A 20,316-nucleotide genomic window follows, 5' to 3' on the forward strand; every position below is an offset into this window, starting at 1 on the left:
AGTGAGGTAAAAATGCAGAATTCACAGGGTGATGAAGGTGCCTAGCACGCGTGCCTGGAGCAGAATTTGCTGTCCGAAAATGTTAGATTCTTTTTACTTGCACCTCTCCCTATCTCCAAGCACCCTCCCTTTCCATCTCTTTTCTTGGATTTTCCAGGATCCTCTAGCCGGCCCCTGTCTCCCTTCCCCCATCTCTGCGGCCACAGTCCCTGTCAGCCTCGGGTTATTCAGGGTATTTCCCGGTGGCGGGAGGCTCTCTACCCCCGCCCTTTCTCAGCGGGGCTGAGGCGCGCGCTTGCGCGGGGTCTGGGAAAGCGGCGCGTGCCAGGAGAGCGAGGCTGGGGAAGGGGGGAGGTGAGAGGAGAGAGGGTGGAAGGAGAGGAGAGAACAGCACAGAAGCAGGAACGGCATCTAGGGAGACAAGAAAGAAGGGCTGGGGGAGAGAGGAAAGAGAGGGGTGGGTAAGGGGGAGAGACAGTCATTCGTTGCGAAAACCCAGGAGGACAGCCCGAGCTGGAACTGGAACCCTAGCCGGAGCCGGGCACAGGAAGGCGGCCGCCGAGACCTGTCAGCCCTGCATGATGCGTCTCCGACTCTTCTGCATCCTACTCGCCGCGGTCTCAGGAGCCCGGGGCTGGGGCTACTGTGAGTGCAGAGCTCGCAGGCAGGCAGGGTTGGGCCCGGGAGTCCGAGGTCTGCAGGGCGGGTCCCGCACCGCATTGCGGCTGGGTGGTCGCGGGTCGCTTCGCGGCCGGCGCGCACTCGTGCGCTTTCATCCTTTCCAGCCTCTCCCCCGCGCTCCGCAATGCAGCTCCGAGGCTGGCGCGCGCGCCCGGGGCTGGGGCTGGGCTCCGAGCTGAAGATCGAGTCGGCCCGGGCGGGGACTTGGGGCTGCGATCCAAGCGGGAGCGAGTGCCGGGTTTGAGGGTTGGGAATAGGAGTGGTACCAGTGACTCGGGCTAGGGTTAAGGGGACTGGGGCTGGGCTTGGAGCTGGCCCAGGGACCAGGGTTTGGGGTTTGCGGCTAAGGCTGGGGCTGGATTTGGGGGTTGGGATTCATGCAGTATTTGGTGAGCCTATACAATGCTAAGTTTGAACATGGAACTGGTGGTGCTAGGACTGGCTGGGGTTGGGACTAGGCCTGCATTTGGGCTCCATGCAGGTTTGCGGGTGCTGCTGAATGGTACTGAGGCTAAGTCTGGGGATGGATTGATGTCTTGGGGTGACTCAGGTTCTGAAAGATGCTGAGGTTTGGGATTGTGTTTTGGGGAGTACTGAACCCCAACTGGTCCTTGGGAGGGTCTGGCTTAGGGGTTCCCCCAGGAGGAGAAGGCAGCCTCCCCTCAGTCTTCAGCTGTTGCTGCAGGTCACGTTGAGCAGGTGGTTTAAGTTAGGGCTGGGTCTGCACTGGGGGGAGTGAAGAACGAGCGCCAGTTGCTCAGCCTTTGGAAAAGCCTTCTGGGCCTTTGGAAGGACTGGGAGGGGCCGCCCTGATAAACACGTCTGTTCCTGCAACCCAGACGGCTGCGACGAGGAGCTGGTTGGGCCCCTGTATGCACGCTCCCTGGGCGCCTCCTCCTACTATGGGCTCTTCACTGCGCCCCGCTTTGCCCGGCTGCACGGTGAGCACGGTGGTGCCCCACGGTGGGGTGAGGGACTCTGGAGGGCTAGAGGTAAAGGGGGAGCCAGTGGTGAAAACCCTTGTCCCTTCTGTAGGCATAAGTGGATGGTCTCCCCGGATTGGGGACCCAAATCCCTGGCTCCAGATTGACCTAATGAAGAAGCACCGAATTCGGGCTGTGGCCACGCAGGGGTCCTTTAACTCGTGGGACTGGGTCACACGTTACATGCTGCTCTATGGTGACCGAGTGGACAGCTGGACACCGTTCTATCAGCGAGGGCACAACGCGGTACTCCAGGCTCCCTGCACACACACTTGGGGGACCTTCTCAGCTCTGTGACCTGGGCTGGGCTGGGCATAGGTTTGGGGGAGGGGGAGGAGGTGGTGGTGAGGGCACAGATGAGAAGCAGTGACTTTCACTCCAGGGACTCAGTCCAGAAGGACCATCTGCTTGACGTGTGTGCAGGATACGCCCAATTGACAGGGTTTAACATACTTCAGGGTAGAATCTGGGAGAGCTTCTTGGAGGAGGCGACATCTGAGTTGACCTTTGAGGAAATAATGGGATGGTGGAGAGGACGCTCTAGGCTAGGGAAACTGTAAAGTCAGGAAGGCGGAGGAGATAAGGAGTGTCTGCCTTCCAGAGGTCGAGATTAGCTGGATGCGACAGCTGCGGGCTGGGAGGCTGTGGTAAAGCAAGCAGAGGGTGGGAACGTGATCACCCCTCTCCCCTTGCCTTTAGACCTTCTTTGGTAATGTGAACGAGTCGGCGGTGGTTCGCCACGACCTGCACTATCACTTCACGGCGCGCTACATCCGCATCGTGCCCTTGGCTTGGAACCCGCGCGGCAAGATCGGCCTGAGGCTCGGCCTCTACGGCTGCCCTTACAGTAAGGGTGCGGGGTTGTGGTGGTGGCGGGGCGGGAGACAGAGTCCCGCGGCCCCCGACCCACCTACGGTCCTTCCCGCAGAGTCCGACGTGCTGTATTTCGATGGCGATGATGCCATCTCGTACCGCTTCCCGAGAGGAGTCAGCCGGAGTCTGTGGGACGTGTTCGCCTTCAGCTTCAAAACCGAAGAAAAGGACGGGCTCCTGTTGCACGCCGAGGGCGCCCAGGGCGACTACGTGACACTCGAGCTGCAGGGGGCGCACTTGCTGCTGCACATGAGCCTGGGTGAGCTCGCGGCCGCGGCCCGGAACCCCAGGCTTTCCTCCCACGCCCCTGGTCGCACCTCCTCCGCGAAGCCGCGCCCCATTCCTTATCTTCCCCTTCCTTAACTATTTGGACCCATCTGCCTTCTTCGTGTAAAATTTGGTGCTTGCGAAACTCTGGACTGGGAATTAGGAGAAGCGGATTCCAGCACCCAGCACCTTCCTGCGGTGTGACCTTGGACAAGCACTTCCCCCGTCAGTTTCCTCATTGTAAAAACATTGTATATATGTATACAGGCGCGCGCGCGCACACACACACACACACACACACACACACACACACACACTCCTGAAGCGTTGGTATTATTTAGTATCTCATTCGCTTTCCATAATATGCACATGATGAGGTAGAAGCCGCTCTCGTGCCCTGTTTTAGTGATAGGAAAAGAGAGGCTCAGAGAAGTTAAATGACTAAGTCCGTACTTGCCATTGGCCACCGCTCCATCGCAGGCTGAGGGTGGTCCGGTCTCTATGTGCCCACCCTCCCTGGACGTCCTGGGCCTTGAGCAGTTCCTCCTCTGTGTTGTAGGCTGTTGCTCCGCCTCGGGGTTTGCTGGGCGGTAGGGCCCGAGGGGGGTTCTCCAGGTTCCCTGTCTGACCCCGGCCTACCTCACCCTCAGGCAGCAGCCCCATCCAGCCAAGGCCGGGTCACACGACCGTGAGCGCTGGGGGAGTCCTCAATGACCAGCACTGGCATTACGTACGAGTCGACCGATTTGGCCGTGACGCAAATCTCACCTTGGACGGCTACGTGCAGCGCTTCGTGCTCAATGGCGACTTTGAGAGACTGAACCTGGACAACGAGGTGAGCAAAGAGGGGAGGAGCCATTTGGTTAAGTGAGATGCTGGGTGGGCCGCTGGGGTGGGGGGCACTTCTTTCAGAGGTAAGACTCTTGCGTTCTGAATATGCTATCAGGAGTTGGCAAACTCCCAGAAAAGCTTGGGTTTTTGTTGTTGTTGTTGCTGGTGTTAGCATGCTGATTCCCGGGCTCCACTCCAGAGTGCTGAGGTGGAGTCTAGAAATCTGGATTTGGGGGATCAGGCGAGATGAGAAAATTGCCCTCTCCTGGCCCTGATGTGCAGATGAAGAACCCCAGACAGGTTCATCGACTTACCCAAGGGCATGCAGCCAATTTGTGGTGGGGTCAGGGCTAAAACCCAAGCCTCAGGAGGCCCAACGAGCTTCCAGCTTCAATACCGATACTGGGGCAACGGTGTGTCTCAGACCTCAGCCTGAGCGTGGGAAAGAGGACGGCGCGGGAGCGCGAGAAAGGCGCGCACGCTGCCGCATCTAGGGACGCTTACTCCTCACCCCGCCCGCAGATGTTCATCGGGGGGCTGGTGGGCGCCGCGCAGAAGAACCTTGCCTATCGGCATAATTTCCGCGGCTGCATAGAAAACGTCATCTTCAATCGAGTCAACATCGCAGACTTGGCCGTGAGGCGCCATTCCCGGATCACCTTCGAGGCCAGTGGGCTGGGTGATCTGGGAGGACGGGGCATCAAAGCTTCCGGGAACAAGGGAGTGGAGGGGGGAGGAGATCTTGAGCATCTTCTAAAAGCCGAGGAGCCCTCTCCCTAGCCAGCTGCTCACGTTGTGGGCGGGGCATCACTGACTCACAGGAGGTGCAAAAGGCCAGCTCCCCACCTCGCTCCCGCCTAGTTAAAAGCTGGGGTCTGGTCTCACCATCTCCTCAGTTATAAGTGAGGAGAATACGGTGTGGCAGCCCAGAGTGGCTCGGCCAGCGGCCACACAGCTCAGGGGCTGAGGAAGGACTTGAGGGCTGTTTAGGTATTATGTGGTCCCCCCTACCCCAGCTCAGGAGCTAATCAGGTTCTCCTGAGACGATCAGAAGATAATGTAGATTAGCGAGAAGAGTCCTGAGGGCTGATTTGGTGGCTGGAGACCTCTCCACACCCGGACGTGTTTCTGGGCGGGGTGGGGTTGGGGACGTACACCCAGGGAACCCCGCTCCTCACAGAGGCCGGGGCGGGGCATCCGCTTGGGTGCTGATGCATCCTCACTTGGGTCCCCAGGGTAAGGTGGCCTTCCGTTGCCTGGACCCGGTTCCTCATCCCATCAATTTCGGAGGTCCTCACAACTTCGTGCAAGTGCCTGGCTTCCCCCGCCGCGGCCGCCTCGCAGTCTCTTTTCGCTTCCGCACCTGGGATCTCACTGGGCTGCTGCTTTTCTCCTCCCTGGGGGATGGGCTGGGCCATGTGGAGCTGATGCTCAGTGAAGGGCAGGTCAACGTGTCCGTGGTGCAGACCGGCCGAAAGAAGCTTCAGTTCGCTGCTGGTGAGCAGAGGGAAAGGAAGGGGAGGCAAAGGGAGGCCAGAGCAGGGTAGAGAGCTAGGAGACAGCAGGCCTGGACTGAGGCCTTTGCATACTCAGAGGGGTGAGGGAGGGACGGGAGGGAGACCTGCAGGAGGTCCCAGGATGTAGACAGCTGGGAGTTGGAGGGCCCGGCAGATCTGAGGGACTAAGGCTGAGAATCCTGGTACTCCATTTGGAGGGTCCCTGTGGGTGTCATTCACTGATGCCTTTTGATTCTGTGTCAGCTTCTGGGGTTCCACATAGTGAAGAGAGACATTTGGGGATGTCACTGCTCAGTGTGATAAGTGTAAAAATGGGAAGCACAGAGGCTGCTGTTAGGACACAGAGTGGGGTTGCTGCTTCTCCACTCAAGACACTCTTCTAGAACGTGGTGCCTCCCCCACCCACACTGTCCTCCTGTCCTGTCCAGGGTTCCGCCTGAATGACGGCTTTTGGCACGAGGTGAATTTTGTAGCCCAGGAAAACCATGCAGTCATCAGCATTGATGATGTGGAGGGGGCAGAGGTCAGGGTCTCATACCCACTGCTGATCCGTACAGGAACCTCATACTTCTTTGGAGGTAAGTGGAGGTCAATCTGGCTAGACCCCTGTCTCTGGGTGGGAAGGCCCCATCTAAGTCCACCCAGATAGGGCTACATGGAGAGCTTGGTAGCAGTAAATCCCTCTTGCCCCTCTGGGGCCTTGGGGACTGGAACGTCACTGTCACTGTCTACTGGCCCCCTTCCTTGCTTCCTTCCTTCATGGCTGGCTCTCCCTTGGCATCCCCCTGGGGGAGGGTCGCTGGAGTCTACCCTGGGGAGGGCCTCACAGGGGTGGTTGCTCCAGGTTGTCCCAAGCCAGCCAGTCGATCGGGCTGCCACTCCAACCAGACGGCGTTCCATGGCTGCATGGAGCTGCTCAAGGTGGATGGTCAACTGGTCAACCTGACTCTGGTGGAGGGCCGGCGGCTTGGATACTATGCTGAGGTCCTCTTTGACACATGTGGCATCACTGATAGGTATCCAGAAGCCCCTCTCCCTCCAAGAGGTGACCCCCTCCAAAGCCCTCTTCCACGGTCTCCCGGTGATGGGAATGGCCTTTCTCAATGATCTCCCATCTGGTCCCAGCTCCTGAGTCTCCCACCTGGGGATGATTGCTTCTTGACCTCTCACCTCCCGGCTCCTCCCTTAAAGTGTCACATGCTCAGAATGGAAATGAAGCATCTGGTTTTGGTCCTAGAGGGTTTTCTTTGGTGGGGAGGTGAGGATGGGGATATAAGGCATTATTAATTCCTTTGGGGAAGAGGCAACAGTAGTACTTGAGCCCTGAGGCCTGCCTCATGCCCCAACATTTAGGCTTCTACCTGGCTACTTAGGTGGAGTATGTTAGGTGCGTTCTGGTGCTCTTAGGACCTGGGACTGAAGCCTGTAGGGGTCAGACCCTACTCTGCAGCTCCCCATAAGGCTCCTTCCCTGCGTGCTGACCCCCTCCCATAGGTGCAACCCTAACATGTGTGAGCATGATGGTCGCTGCTACCAGTCTTGGGATGACTTCATCTGCTACTGTGAACTGACAGGCTACAAGGGGGAGACCTGCCACCAGCGTAAGCCAGCTGGGATGTGGGGGAGAGTCTGGGGGAGAGTCAGGAAGTGTCTGGGGATCCTGAGGCTGCTAAAGATGATGGGGCTGACCCTCCTAGCCCCCAACCCCATAACTACCTTTTCCCCAACTCACCACCCACCAGCTTTGTATAAGGAATCCTGTGAGGCTTATCGACTCAGTGGGAAAACTTCTGGGAACTTCACCATTGATCCTGATGGTAGTGGCCCCCTGAAGCCTTTTGTGGTGTACTGTGATATCCGAGGTAAGTGGCTCTGATTGAGGGGTGATGGGCAGCGGATGATGAAGTGTGGGAGTGTAGGGGGGAACAAGGAAGGATGGAAGGGTGGACCGGAGCCAGTAAGATTAAACGGTGGAGGGGTAAAGGAGGACAGTGCGGGAAGGGAACACTCAGGAGTTTGTAATCTAGCCTTGCAGCTAGATCTCAGCTTCCTGATCCATCCCAGCTGTCTCATGGCCGGTCTATGATGTTGGAGACTTAGAGCTGGGCTGGAATGGAGCTTCTGGCCTCGTTTATTGGCTCTGAATTGCAATAGTGGTGCTGGAGGCGGGTAGGGAGGTGGGTAGAGAATGCTTCTCTCCAGCCACAGCTCTGCCTCGTCCCTCTCCCAGAGAACCGGGCATGGACAGTTGTGCGCCATGACAGGCTGTGGACGACTCGGGTGACGGGTTCCAGCATGGAGCGGCCATTCCTCGGGGCTGTCCAGTATTGGAATGCATCCTGGGAGGAGGTCAGTGCCCTGGCCAATGCTTCCCAGCACTGTGAGCAGTGGATCGAGTTCTCCTGCTACAATTCCCGGCTGCTCAACACAGCAGGTTAGGGCTGGGGTGGGGAGGGCAGGGTGAAAGCTGGAGGAGAGACCCATGGGGTCTGGGAGAAGAGGACCAGAGGGCTCAGGAAGTGGTCTGGGCTGGTTGGAAGAGTGAGGGAGGAGCCCTGAGGCTAATGGAGGGCGGGGCCTGGAAGCTGCCTGCCCTTCTTCCCCAGGAGGCTACCCCTACAGCTTTTGGATTGGCCGAAATGAGGAGCAGCACTTCTACTGGGGCGGCTCGCAGCCTGGGATCCAGCGCTGTGCCTGTGGTCTGGACCGGAGCTGCGTGGACCCTGCTCTCCACTGTAACTGTGACGCCGACCAGCCCCAGTGGTAAGGGGGGGCAGAGGAACAGGGCTTTCAGGATGCTGGGGGCTGCTGAGCAGCAAGGGCTGAGCCGCCGCATCCGCATCCCCACAGGAGAACCGACAAGGGCCTGCTGACCTTTGTGGACCATCTGCCTGTCACTCAGGTGGTGGTGGGGGACACGAACCGATCCAGTTCGGAGGCCCAGTTCTTCCTGAGGCCTCTGCGCTGCTACGGCGACCGTGAGTGGCAGAGCCTTTTCATGTGCCCTCGCAGGGTCGGCTCTCTAGTTCCAAAGCCCTGACTCACTGGGTGTGTGTGTGCGGGGGTCTCCAGGACACCCTGCCAGACACCCTGGCTCCAGCTATGACATGCCCACGCCTGTTCCTATGCACCTGCACCTTCCTCTCTTTCATGACACGCCTTAGTTTTCCCTGGGTTCCCCCAGCTGTCCCCCTTTGCCCTGTCGCCTGCCTCCCGCCCCACTGACAAGGCCTTCCTCCATTTGGTTCTGTAGGAAATTCCTGGAACACCATCTCCTTCCACACTGGGGCTGCACTACGCTTTCCCCCAATCCGGGCCAACCACAGCCTTGACGTCTCTTTCTACTTCAGGACCTCGGCTCCCTCAGGAGTCTTCTTAGAGAATATGGGGGGCCCTTACTGCCAGTGGCGCCGACCTTACGTGCGTGTGGAACTCAACAGTGAGCAAGCAGACACTGGGGGGATGAAGATCCCTGGGGAAGACGTGGGGTGGGTGGAGGCTGGGGTAAGTGGCAAGGCCAGATGCCCCTTTGAAAGGCAGCATGGGAGGGACTTTAGATGGGCCTGGCTTCTAGACCCAGCTCCATCTCAATAGCTGGCTTTGTGACCCTGGGCACCCACTTGGCCTCTCTGGACCTTTGGCCCTGAGTTGTGAGTGAGGAAGCTGGACTCCTGTGGGGTGGCCGGGGGTGGGGGGCAGGACTCCAATTTGATGAGCTATGCTTCTAACCTGAGAGGTGGGGCTGGGAAGCTGGCTCCAGGGATTTGGGAATGTGGGAGACCAGAGGTATGAGGTTTTAAGCACTTCATGGGTTGTGTCCCAGGCTGTAAACAGATTGGGCTTCCCAGGTGGTGCAAGCTAGTAAAGAATCCACCTGCCAATGCAAGAGACATAAGAGACAGGGGTTCAATCCTGTGGGTCAGGAAGATCCCCTGGAGAAGGAAATGGCAATCCACTCCAGTAATCTTGCCTGGAGAATCCCATGGACAAGGGGAGCCTGGGGAGCTACAGTCCACAGGGTCACAAAGAGTCTAACATGACTGAAGTGACTTAGCACGCCCACACGTAGACAGATTGGAGGGACAGTCAAGGAGCTCCAAAGAGCAAAGAAGAAGGGCTATATCGACCCTGTGAGGGTCCTGGGAGCTCTGAGTCCTCTCCCCCTGCCCCCCACACTGTCCAGCATCCCGGGATGTAGTCTTCGCCTTTGACGTGGGGAATGGGGATGAGAACCTGACAGTGCACTCAGACGACTTTGAGTTCAATGATGATGAGTGGCACCTAGTCCGGGCGGAAATCAACGTGAAGCAGGCCCGGCTCCGCGTGGATCACCGGCCCTGGGTGCTACGGCCGATGCCCCTGCAGACCTACATCTGGCTGGAGTACGACCGGCCCCTCTATGTTGGTGAGCAGTGACCTGGAGGCAGGTCTGAAGCCTCTGTCACCATCCTACCCTCTCGAGGCCACTCTCCTTGTTTCCAGGAACCCCGTCTCTTAGGTCGCAATCCCCTCAGCCTCACAGTGAGCCGAGGCCCACCCTTCCTCTCCAGTCCCTGGCATCCGGTCCATTCTTCTAGCCCTTCACTGCCTTTGCAGCCCCAGTACTTTCCCCTGTCTCTGCTCTACACCCATCTCTCCACCTGCCCACCTTCTCCCCAGGATCTGCAGAGCTCAAGAGGCGGCCTTTTGTGGGTTGCTTGAGGGCTATGCGTCTGAATGGAGTGACTCTGAACCTGGAGGGCCGTGCCAATGCCTCTGAGGGTACCTCACCCAACTGCACAGGCCACTGCGCCCACCCCCGGTTCCCCTGTTTCCATGGCGGCCGCTGTGTGGAGCGCTACAGCTACTACACCTGTGACTGTGACCTTACGGCTTTCGATGGGCCATACTGCAACCACGGTCAGTGCTGTTGGTTATGGGAGGAATGAGCCAGACGGCATAATGGGATGTAGGGAGGGCAAGGAAGGAGGGAGGACACAGTGTCAGCACCGGGGAAGACTGTGGTCATCCTGGGCTCCTGAGCTTTGAGCTGGGCTCTCAGGCAGCTGAAGCTGCTGGGTGATTCCAAAGGAATAAAGCGGGACAAGGAAGGGATGGCACAGCTAGCTGGCACTACAAAAACAACAGCAACAAAACAAATAACTTCCCCATCTTCCCACTGTCACCAAGGGAACCCAGGTTACCCCCCTTGCAAGCATATCCCCATCAGGCTGCACGACACCCTGCTATGCCATTTCCTAGTTGACAATCGCTGCACGCCTAAAACATGTCTACAGCCTGGTTCTTGGTTAAGGAGAGCCTTGACATTCACCATAGCAAGATTCTGCACATACACCAAGACCACATCCTCCCTAAGGCTGGTCTAGGAGGATGCATGAGCAGGTAGGTCACTGGTGGGAGAAGTCTGGTGAAGTAGGAAGACACAGGGACTAAGGGACTCATAGAAGCCCTTTGGTCTTGGTTTAGAAGTGTGAGTAGTGGCAGGTGGGCTTGTGGTATCTTGATTCTAGTTCTGACCCTCCACTTACTATGTATCCTCAGGCAAGTCACTGCCCATTTCAGAGCCTTGCATTCCCCATCTGTAAAGCGCAGGGATTGGATCAGATGATCTTTTACATTTCTTATGATTTTAAGATTCCGTTCCGTGACATAGGGCCTCCAGGGGACCTAAAAGTGAATGGAGATGGGTTGTGGTGTAGCAGAAACTGGGGACACGTGCCAGACCTGTGTGTGGATGACATACATAGCGTCTGGAGCGGGGAACGGGTCCTGACTTCACTACCTCTGCCTCAGACATCGGCGGTTTCTTTGAGCCTGGCACCTGGATGCGCTATAACCTCCAGTCGGCACTGCGCTCCGCAGCCCGCGAGTTCTCCCACATGCTGAGCCGGCCAGTGCCGGGCTACGAGCCTGGTTACATCCCCGGCTATGACACTCCTGGCTACGTGCCTGGCTACCATGGCCCTGGGTACCGTCTGCCTGATTACCCGCGGCCAGGCCGGCCAGTGCCAGGCTACCGTGGACCTGTCTACAACGTCACTGGAGAGGAGGTGTCCTTCAGCTTCAGCACCCAGTCTGCCCCCGCCGTCCTGCTCTATGTCAGCTCCTTTGTGCGTGACTACATGGCCGTGCTCATCAAGGAAGACGGTGAGTTCTCATAACTATTGACCAATACTAGGACTCAAGTGCTCTTCCAAGGTGGCGGCTTCAGTGGACTTCTCTGGTGCTTCCAAATGCAGGGGCCACAGGTTCCATCCCTGGTCAGGGAACTATGACCCCATAGGCAGCATGGCAAAGCCAAAAAAAAAAAATGGGGACTCTGGGAGCTGAGGGGAGACCCCCCTCTTCCTTCTCCCCACCCCACAGGGACCTTGCAGCTGCGCTACCAGCTGGGCACCAGCCCCTATGTGTACCAGCTCACCACCCGCCCTGTGACGGACGGCCAGCCCCACAGCGTCAACATCACCCGGGTCTACCGCAACCTCTTCATCCAGGTGTGTGCCGGGGGAGGGGACGGGGGAGGCAGGCTGCTTCAGATCATAACCTCACCATCAAGGTTGTGGCAGTGGGAAATGGCAGAGTTTAGCATCTGTAGAGCACATTCCAATGTACAGAGGATGTTCACGTGTTGTATCATGGGACCTCACAATCGCCCTGTGAGGCAGTTCAGGTAGGCAGCTCTTCTTACCTTCATTTGACTAGTCACAAAAGGGGCTCCGACAGTAAAGTGGTTTTCCCAAACCACCATAAGCTGCAAAGACGGGGCTCAAAACCAGTTTGTGAGGTTTTTAATACCAAATGCTATGTCTGGGCCCAGGACTTGGCCACATGGGACTGATCTCGGACCCACCACCAGTTGGAAGAAGAGAGTCCCAGCCTGGTCTGGGCTATGTCTGCTGCTGGTTCTCCCTCTCGTCTCCTTTCCCCTCCCCACTCAGGTGGACTACTTCTCCTTGACGGAACAGAAGTTCTCACTGTTGGTGGACAGCCAGCTGGACTCGCCCAAGGCCTTGTATTTGGGGCGTGTTATGGGTAAGCTGGGGCTAAGACGGCATTTGGGGTCAGGAGCTGTGGACTCCTCTGGAGTCCAGAAGAGGGTGAAGGATGGGGAGTGGCAGTGAAGGTGCTGCTAAAGAGAAGTGGGAACCTAGGGGTGGTGAGAGGGGCCAGGGCTGTTAGGGGGTCCAAGCCCCTTTCTTTCTGGGCTGCTTCTCCCTCAGAGACTGGCGTGATTGACCCAGAGATCCAGCGCTACAACACACCAGGTTTCTCGGGCTGCCTGTCTGGTGTCCGATTCAACAACGTGGCTCCTCTCAAGACCCACTTCCGAACGCCTCGACCCATGACCGCGGAGCTGGCCGAGGCCCTTCGTGTCCAGGGAGAGCTGTCTGAGTCTAACTGCGGAGCCATGCCACGTCTCGTCTCAGAGGTGCCCCCTGAGCTGGACCCCTGGTATCTTCCCCCAGGTATGTCCCCAGGGACACAGAAGAGGAAGGGAAAAGAGGGACAAGAGGGAAAGGAAATGATTCTTAATTTGCAGGAGGCTCCTCCTAACTGGTGCTTTCTCTTTTTTTCAGACTTTCCGTACTACCACGATGACGGATGGGTTGCTATACTTTTGGGCTGTGAGTGGCACCGTCCCTACCCTGACCTCTCATTCTACCCTCTAGCTGTCAGCCTTCCCTCCCTGTCCCGTATCCTCAGGCCTGAGGGGTACTGAAGGCACTTAGTATATGGTGGTGCCAAGAACCATGAGACAGGCCATGCTGAAGGTAATTGATAATCAGCTTGGAGATTTTTAAATATTGGCAGATTCTATAGATTTTAATAGAAATGAAATATTAAAACTGGGCCAAAGTTTTTACAGTGATGTGCCTATCACTGCCTGACTCAATATACCATTTCCACGTAGTGGTAGTCCATTGCTGGTCACGTCTCTTGACTTTATGACTTTGTGAATCAGATGATGTTCACTTCATGATGAGCAGCTTAAGTCATATGCTCCTCTGTTGGGTCATGGCCACACGTTCCCACCAAAATCAGGGGTTTAATATCTAAAAGGTCCCAGAATTAGGCAGGAACTGTGTCTTAAAGGGAGTTTTACTGCACTATAAAAGGATACATTTTATGGTATGTCAACTATATCTCAATAAAGCCGTTATAAAAAAAAATAATTGGGGCTAAAGCTAAGGGATGAGGAAACAGGGGTAGAGTAAGATCCAGAAAGATGAGAAACTGGAGTAAGTACTAGGGATGTTGAAAGAGAATATTAGAAATAGGACAGAATTCTATTTTTAGAAAGAGAAATTTATAAACATTACATGTACCATATGAGAAACAGAAATTCTAATATTAGAAACAGAATAGAAGCCAGGACTTTAGACCAACCAGACACATCAAGAATAGCTTGATGTGGGTGTACAGCTGACGCTGTCGGACACATATGCTTTAGGCCAAAAGGATACACGTGTGTCTGTGTATAGGTGAAACCTCAAAGATCTGCCCTCAATTGTTCCTTTTTTCTCTTTCAGTTTTGGTGGCCTTCTTGCTGCTGGGACTGGTGGGAATGTTGGTGCTCTTCTATCTACAGAATCATCGCTACAAGGGCTCCTACCACACCAATGAGCCCAAGGCCACACATGATTACCACCCTGGCAGCAAACCTCCCCTGCCTACTTCAGGCCCGGCCCCAGCCCCAGCCTCAGCCCCGACCCCGACTCCGACACCAGCTCCCACCCAAGTTCCAGCTCCAGCTCCAGCCCCAGCCCCAGCCCCAGCCCCAGCGCCTGGCCCCCGGGACCAAAACCTACCCCAGATTCTGGAGGAGTCCAGGTCTGAATGAATCAGGAGAGGGGCTTCAAGGACCAAGCCCGTCTCCTCCAAATTCCCCAATCCTGCCTCCACCCCATCCTCGCAGGGACATGTGGCTCCTCTTAGCTGGCTCTGCTCATCTAGAGGATTTCCCTCCTGCCAAGTCTGGTGGGCAGAGCTACAGATGGGACCAAAGGGAGTGGCTGAGCCTCACTGCCTAAAACCAATGCCCTGCCCATCCCCATTTCCCCAGGCTCCTGGTTGTTTGCCTGCCCCAAAGAAGCCTCGTGGGGTTGGCCCAGGCCTTTCCTGCCACCCCTGTCCCAGCTGTGGCCAGGGATTAACACCAGAGTGCAGGGGAGATTAACCACCTCCCTTCAAATATTCAATCTCAGCAGGGACAGATGTGTGGGATTGCAGGGGCGCCCAGGGCATGGGGGGAGGCTGCTCAATCATACCCCCCAGCCTCCCCCCTCCCCTGCAGAACATCTTCCACCTGCTTCCCCTCAGTTGGGGGTTAGGGAGGGCTTCATTGCTGCCCCCCCACCCCCCTTTTTTGTTTTTTACAGAGACCGAGAGGCCTCAGTTTAGCACCTTAGTACCTCCGCTGCTTTATACGCTTTAGCCAAAGCCATAAAAAAACTTGCAATGTAGAAAGAATAATGCAGACACACTGACTAGCTAGCCCTCTACTCCTCCTCCCTCCTCCAAGATATGCAATAGCCTTGGTGCCTGTCTAAAGGCTTGGCCCCCCCCTCCAATGCATGAGGAGCCCTCTTTCCTCCGCTCAGAGATGCTGCTTCATTTGTCCAGGAGGTCGTCTTCTTTATATATATTTTTTGTTGCAAAGTCTCTCTCTAGAGAAACTCTATATATCACTCTAATTTTTTTAAATTATCAGTTTATATATAAAAGACAAAATCAATGGACTGCCCTGTGCCCGCCCAGTGTGCTTCTCCTGTGCTGGAGTCTCACGAGGTCTGCTGGTCACTCACCCAAGCCTGATCCAGCCTCCACTCTGAAGCTGTGCTCTCAGACTCGGAGCTGTTCTAATAAAGCAGAGTGACAGAGCTCCAGTCTGTGTGTGGTAGTTGGCGGCGTGGCTAGTGGATAAGTGGGATGACTTTCAGGGAACTAATCTGACAGCTCCAGAACCTCTAATGGGGAGCACTCAGAATCCCGGCATCACCTGCTAAAAGGCTGCTTGGTTCTTGCCAACCCCCTGCCCCAGATCTCCCCCAACCCTGGGTCTCCCTGGACAAGTGGAGATCGGAATGCTCAAGCTTCAGCCTGCGCTGCTCCTGAACCAACCCTTCCAGGGTTCATCCCTGGACCCCAAAGCACACAGCACACAACTTGCCAAAATGGATTCTACCACTTTATTCAGATAAGAGGTCACAAGCCACAGGACTTTAAAGTGCGTGAAATTCACTGGCAACAGAGCCGCACATATACCAGCCTCCCCCGCCATTCCCACCACCTCACTCCATCTGTCATAACTTGTTTGGGGGGAGGGGTTAAGACCCGTCATTAAAGGTGGGGGAGATCAGGGGAGAGGATGGGAATGCTGGAGCAACAGCAGTAGGCAGTGGTCTGACACAGGGGAAGGAGGGGGTCAACCACAGTGATTCTGCACGCTGAGTGAAGGGTGGGGTCAGTCTAGCCTTTCAAAGGTTGGATGTCAATTTTTCCCCATCTACTCCTCATAGCCAGCCCCCGGACTGCATTTCAGACAGTCCTAACCCTCCTTCCTCTGTCTCTGGTTTTTCCCTATAATTTATGAGTAATTCGGAGCCCACAGTCCAGCTAGAGGGTGTCCCCTATACACAATGCATACAAACCACAGCAGATGAAGATTTCAGAAGCCTGGCCGGGGCTGGACCCGTCAGGTGGGAAGAGGCTTCTGTCAGGAACTGGCTGGGCGTGTACTCAGTGCTGAGTGCCTGTGTGCCCACTAGTGTGGTGAGTGAGGGTATGTGAGTGAGTGAGTGAGTGTGTGTGTGTGTGTGTGTGTGTGTGTATGTGTGTGTGTATGCGTGTGCACGCGCATGTCCCACAGAAATCCCTAGGTGACAGTTTGGCCAGAGGGGACCCTACTCCTTGCTTCACTGGGACAACCAATGGGGTTAGAGGAAGGGGGTGGTCAGCACAGACCAGGGGAGAGAGGCTCTGACTCCAAGAGAAGGGAGAAGCCCGCTCCCTTATCTAACACCCTAGGCTTGTCTGTACCTGCCCATTTCTCTTTCCCTAGCGCAAAGCGCCTTATTCCCTGCAGCTCAGCACCAGCCATTGACACAGGGGCGGTTCTTAGGGCTGGTGCCTTTCTCATTCAATTCTGCTGTTTCATGGCAGCTCCTCCTGCCTCCACCAGGACATGAGATAGAACTGGAGGAGAATCTTCCACCACCTCCTCCCCGCTCCCTCAGCAAAGAGATTTGGGCAGGGACCCCCGAGACCTTAGCTCAAACTCTACCTCAATCTCTAGACCTTCTAGAGGAAATAAAGTGCTTCCATGAATCCCAGAGAGAATGTCACTATGAACTGGCACAGCTGGCCAGCCTGTGTCTTCTCAACGTTTAAATACCCTCTGCCAGTCTGCCTGCATGGTGCCATCCCAAACACGCGCAACCTGGGAGCTCCTCGCCCACTTCCAAACACATAGTGTCAACTTATCCTTTCCTACAGCAGAGACTCCAGGCAGGAAAGTGATCCACCAACCTTCCCCTTCCCTAGTCTAGGCCTGCACCCCACTACCCGGAAGACAGGAGCAAAAGTGGCCCCATAGGCCCAGCCTCTAAGGGAAAAGAAAGGCCTGAAAACAGCTACATCTGCAGGGAACAAGAGCGTCAGACCCAGGCTGCACCACCCCTCCAGTTCTTAAGCAGCAGTGTAATGCCCACCTGTCACTGCCAAATCAGAACTTTGAAAGGGGTTGACAGGGCACTGGCATCTGCTCCTGGGAATCTGAAAACATACCCATTCGTCTCCAGAGTACACACAGAGGGTGCCCCAAAGCCTGCTGGGCCCCAAGCTTAGCAGTTTATTATTGTCGTTGGGCTGGTTCTCACTGTCTGCAGAAAGATGGATGGCACTCAGCTTTATTTCTCCCAGCCTTGAAGAGCTTTTCTTAGAACCCACACTCTTTCAGTTTGAAGCATGTCAGGGGGAAAGAGGTAGTAGTCAGGTTCCCCATCTCCCCTCTGAATTCAGTCTGCTCCGCCCGCCAGGCTCATCTTTAACCCTGATCACTCACAAGCTCTGGGTATCAAACTTCACTGAACCTGTTCTCTTCTGGTCTCAGGACCACAGAGAGATCTGCTGGTGACCCAACTACAGGAAGGATCCTTGATTTGGAAAGTTAGGCTAATGCTTGTCAGGAACAGTCCAAGGTGACTCCTGAGGCCCACAGCCTGGGGAGCCGTTAAGAACTCAAGCAAATGTCACCCGCCCCCAGCCTGTGCTCTCTTCCTCCAAGGCCTGAGACGCAGTCTCCCACTGGTGCAACTCTCTTTCCTGGGAGCCCAAGCCCTAGCCGCCTCTGTCTCCCCTCTCGCTGAGACAGTTCTGTCCCCACTGGACACAGGTGAGGCCTCACTACAGAGGGAGCGGGTGGGGGGTTTCTCGGTGTAGGAGACACATAGTGCAGGAAACTCGAGCAGCAGTGGTGTGTGCCTGAAAGCAGGACAGTGCCGCGACCATAGCACTGGCGAGGGGCCCACGAGGCCTAAAGGACATCCGTCTCCCGCTCGATCCCCACGTACTTGAGGGCATCAGCTTGGCTGTACCTGTCCCAGGGCAGGAGGAGGAACCAGGTCACTACGGAGGCCTGTGTGATTGAAAAGATGAAGTTCCCTCCCATTTCACTTCCCCTCCTACTCCCTCCTACAAGGCTCCTGCTTCAGAGGCAAGGCCCCAGACAGCACCACAGAGAAAAAGCCTTGGTCACCATGAGATGTCCTTCATCCGTATCACTCACCCTCAGCCCCCCAGATAAATTTCAACAGCTACCCTCTCTGCCCTTTGGGCCACTTCCCTAGGACTATTTCTGGCTGCCTCACCTGTAATCAAAGAAGAGCTCTTCGCCAGCTTGAATTGCCCTCTTGGCAAAGATCCCAATTCGATGATCCCCATTCACCATGACCACTGAAATAGGATAAAACCAGGGCTAGATTCCCAGTCACTTCAAGTCAATGATCAGTAGTGAGTCTGGGTCAATTTTCTCCCACTTCCCAGTGAAAACACACATGAAGAGGAATCAGAAAGTCATCAGTGAAGGTAGATGTCTCTATGCTTTTAGATCTGTTATTTTGGCTAGTGACACAGGGAAAGAATTATCTTCAAAAGCTTCACATTAGGAAAAAATGTTTATAATGTATTCAGTCAGAAAAGCAGATTAAAAAACCAAGACAGAAATGATATTAGACATTAATCATGATTATCTTTGGACAAAGAAATAATTTGGTTACCAAAAAAAACTGAACTAATGGATAGAAATCATAGTAAATGAAGCATCCATCATCTATCCCACCTCCCACATTACTGGGAACTCACCTTTGGCATAACAGTTGGGGTTCACTGAATGGTTTGCAAATCGAATTTTGTTTCCTTTCCTGGTAGCATCCACGACAAAATCTATAAAGTAAACCAGGGGGACCATGAGCTTACCCGGAAGCTCTACAGCTTCCTGAGCCTGAATCTGAAATCAACTAAACTGTAACAGAAACAATGCAGGGGAAAACTCTGAGTCCCAGCACACTAATTGGAGCTAGAAACAGCCTCTCATGGAAGCACTCCCTGCGGGTTCCCTTCCTCTTGTGGGAATTACAGACCTCCCCTCCCACCTACTCGGAAGGGAGATTTCTGAGGTATAAGCACTCGGGGCTCTGATTAACAAACACAACCCGGAAATGGAGGTTCTCCCAGAGCAAGCAAACTGTGGCTCCTGGAGTCTCTGAGTTCAGTCTCACCACTGTGCTCTAATCATCGGCTGGAAGACTCAGCGCTGGTCCGAACCTGAATGATGACCAGGGGAGTCTGGTAGAAAGACCTGCCTGAGACCACGTGGGGATGAAAGAGAGACTCCCTACCATTGTTGAGGTTGAAGAGGAAGCTGGACATGTACTTGTCATAGACCTTCCCTCGTCGATCGGCCTCATCCTGAGAGATGAGCTGTAGAGACAGACAAGGAACAGACAGTGGAGATGTGGCTGCCTGCTCAGGGCACGGCACTCTGCCTCTAGAAAGGGCCAGGAGGGGGCTTATGGAGGACCACAAGAACAGCAGTCAGAGGGGGAGCTCAGCTAGTTTCATCCCAATCCCTGAACAGGCTAACCAGCACTAAGACAGACTAGAGTCCCCCGCCTGCCTGGCCCCCTTGTATAGCCTGAGTTGCCAAAAAGTCGAAGAAAGAGTGGTTTGTTTCAGGATTGCAAACAGTTCTGTGGGATCCCCCGAGAGGCCACATGAGAACTTGGCTGAGTTATTTAGAGATCAATTCACAGAAGTCTGGCCCACAGAAAGTAAGGGTTTCTCATCAGTATCTCTCCATGTAAGAATGTGGGCTACACTGATAGCACTCACCTCACCGCAGTATTCAGAAATGAATTCATTCTTCTGCACTGACTCCTTAATGAAGGTGCCCCATCCGGCCACATCTGAGGGGGCCAGCAGCAGGTGCTGGGGAACAGGGAGTCAAACCTCAGATTACAGGGCGTGTGCGAGCCGGGGGTTGGGGGGGGGGGGGAATGTGTGCTGGACATGCACGTGGGCTGCGGGCAGCAGGGTGGAAAGAACTAGCAACTGTAAGAGGATCTGAAAACAGAAAAAGGACTCAGCCATTGTTTTCTGGTGGGAGGTGATGAAAAGAGACCTGATACCTCTTCTTCTAGCCTGGGGAACCTCCTATAGCTGACCCTGTGGAACTCACTGTGAATGTTCACAGAAAACAGACATGGTCAGTGACATGGCCTCTTCCCTGCTCCTCTCAGTCTGGCCAAGTCAGGGGATTACTTCTCTAATCCCTCGAGGGGACCAAAGGCTTGATGAACTCAGGAAACGTGTGTCTGTCAGGAATCACCAACACGGTGCGCACACCACCTCAGGGGCCCGCAGACAGAGGCTGCACGGATCCTCAGCCTGCCCGCGCCTGGCCTGGAGCCGGGAGCCGCACCTTCTTGAGGCCGCGCTGGATGCTGCAGTTCTTGCAGGACACCACCTTGCAGTCCCAGTGCTCCGCGGCCCCGCAGGTGAGGCACAGGTCGGGGTCGCACTCCCGCACCGCCAGGTAGCACGGGCACTGCTTCGTGTTGCACTGGGTCTTGCAGCGGCAGCCGGGGAAGCGGTTCTGGCCTGCG

At 55.5% G+C, this 20,316-nt stretch overlaps 2 protein-coding genes across 7 annotated transcripts in view; one reads left to right on the forward strand and one right to left on the reverse strand.

Moving 5' to 3' along the window:
* The first annotated feature begins 482 nt into the window (after positions 1–482).
* On the forward strand, positions 483–15,034 carry CNTNAP1 (contactin associated protein 1). The gene is made up of 24 exons (XM_061144078.1): positions 483–645; positions 1,521–1,622; positions 1,717–1,910; positions 2,364–2,511; positions 2,593–2,796; positions 3,455–3,639; positions 4,158–4,301; positions 4,871–5,132; positions 5,581–5,730; positions 5,997–6,168; positions 6,647–6,753; positions 6,895–7,014; positions 7,383–7,586; positions 7,759–7,915; positions 8,003–8,130; positions 8,406–8,591; positions 9,336–9,557; positions 9,812–10,051; positions 10,946–11,299; positions 11,519–11,646; positions 12,091–12,184; positions 12,373–12,618; positions 12,730–12,777; positions 13,684–15,034. Exons 1-24 carry the CDS (start codon positions 579–581, stop codon positions 13,992–13,994), a joined length of 4,173 nt encoding a protein of 1,390 aa, XP_061000061.1. The 5' UTR covers positions 483–578; the 3' UTR covers positions 13,995–15,034.
* Positions 15,035–15,328: 294 nt separating this feature from the next.
* EZH1 (enhancer of zeste 1 polycomb repressive complex 2 subunit) overlaps positions 15,329–20,316 on the reverse strand; it is a 31,030-nt gene continuing 26,042 nt past the window's right edge. For all 6 annotated transcript variants that reach the window (XM_061144082.1, XM_061144079.1, XM_061144081.1 and 3 more), the window contains 6 exons: positions 20,133–20,311; positions 19,544–19,639; positions 19,051–19,132; positions 18,515–18,595; positions 18,022–18,106; positions 15,329–17,748 (listed from right to left, as the gene is read on the reverse strand). In XM_061144082.1, coding sequence (XP_061000065.1) covers positions 17,688–17,748; positions 18,022–18,106; positions 18,515–18,595; positions 19,051–19,132; positions 19,544–19,639; positions 20,133–20,311 — 584 coding nt within the window. In that variant the 3' untranslated portion in view covers positions 15,329–17,687. The remainder of the gene's footprint in view (positions 17,749–18,021; positions 18,107–18,514; positions 18,596–19,050; positions 19,133–19,543; positions 19,640–20,132; positions 20,312–20,316) is intronic.

The sequence above is a fragment of the Dama dama genome, chromosome 5 (genome assembly GCF_033118175.1).
Source record: "Dama dama isolate Ldn47 chromosome 5, ASM3311817v1, whole genome shotgun sequence".
Classification (NCBI taxonomy): domain Eukaryota; kingdom Metazoa; phylum Chordata; class Mammalia; order Artiodactyla; family Cervidae; genus Dama; species Dama dama.

Excerpts from the sequence above, each read along its gene's own strand:
- CNTNAP1 (XM_061144078.1), top strand. The coding sequence starts at position 579 with ATGATGCGTCTCCGACTCTTCTGCATCCTACTCGCCGCGGTCTCAGGA. Across the intron at positions 5,133-5,580 it reads GAAGCTTCAGTTCGCTGCTG|GGTTCCGCCTGAATGACGGC; the intron begins GTGAGCAGAGGG and ends TGTCCTGTCCAG. Across the intron at positions 12,185-12,372 it reads GTATTTGGGGCGTGTTATGG|AGACTGGCGTGATTGACCCA; the intron begins GTAAGCTGGGGC and ends CTTCTCCCTCAG.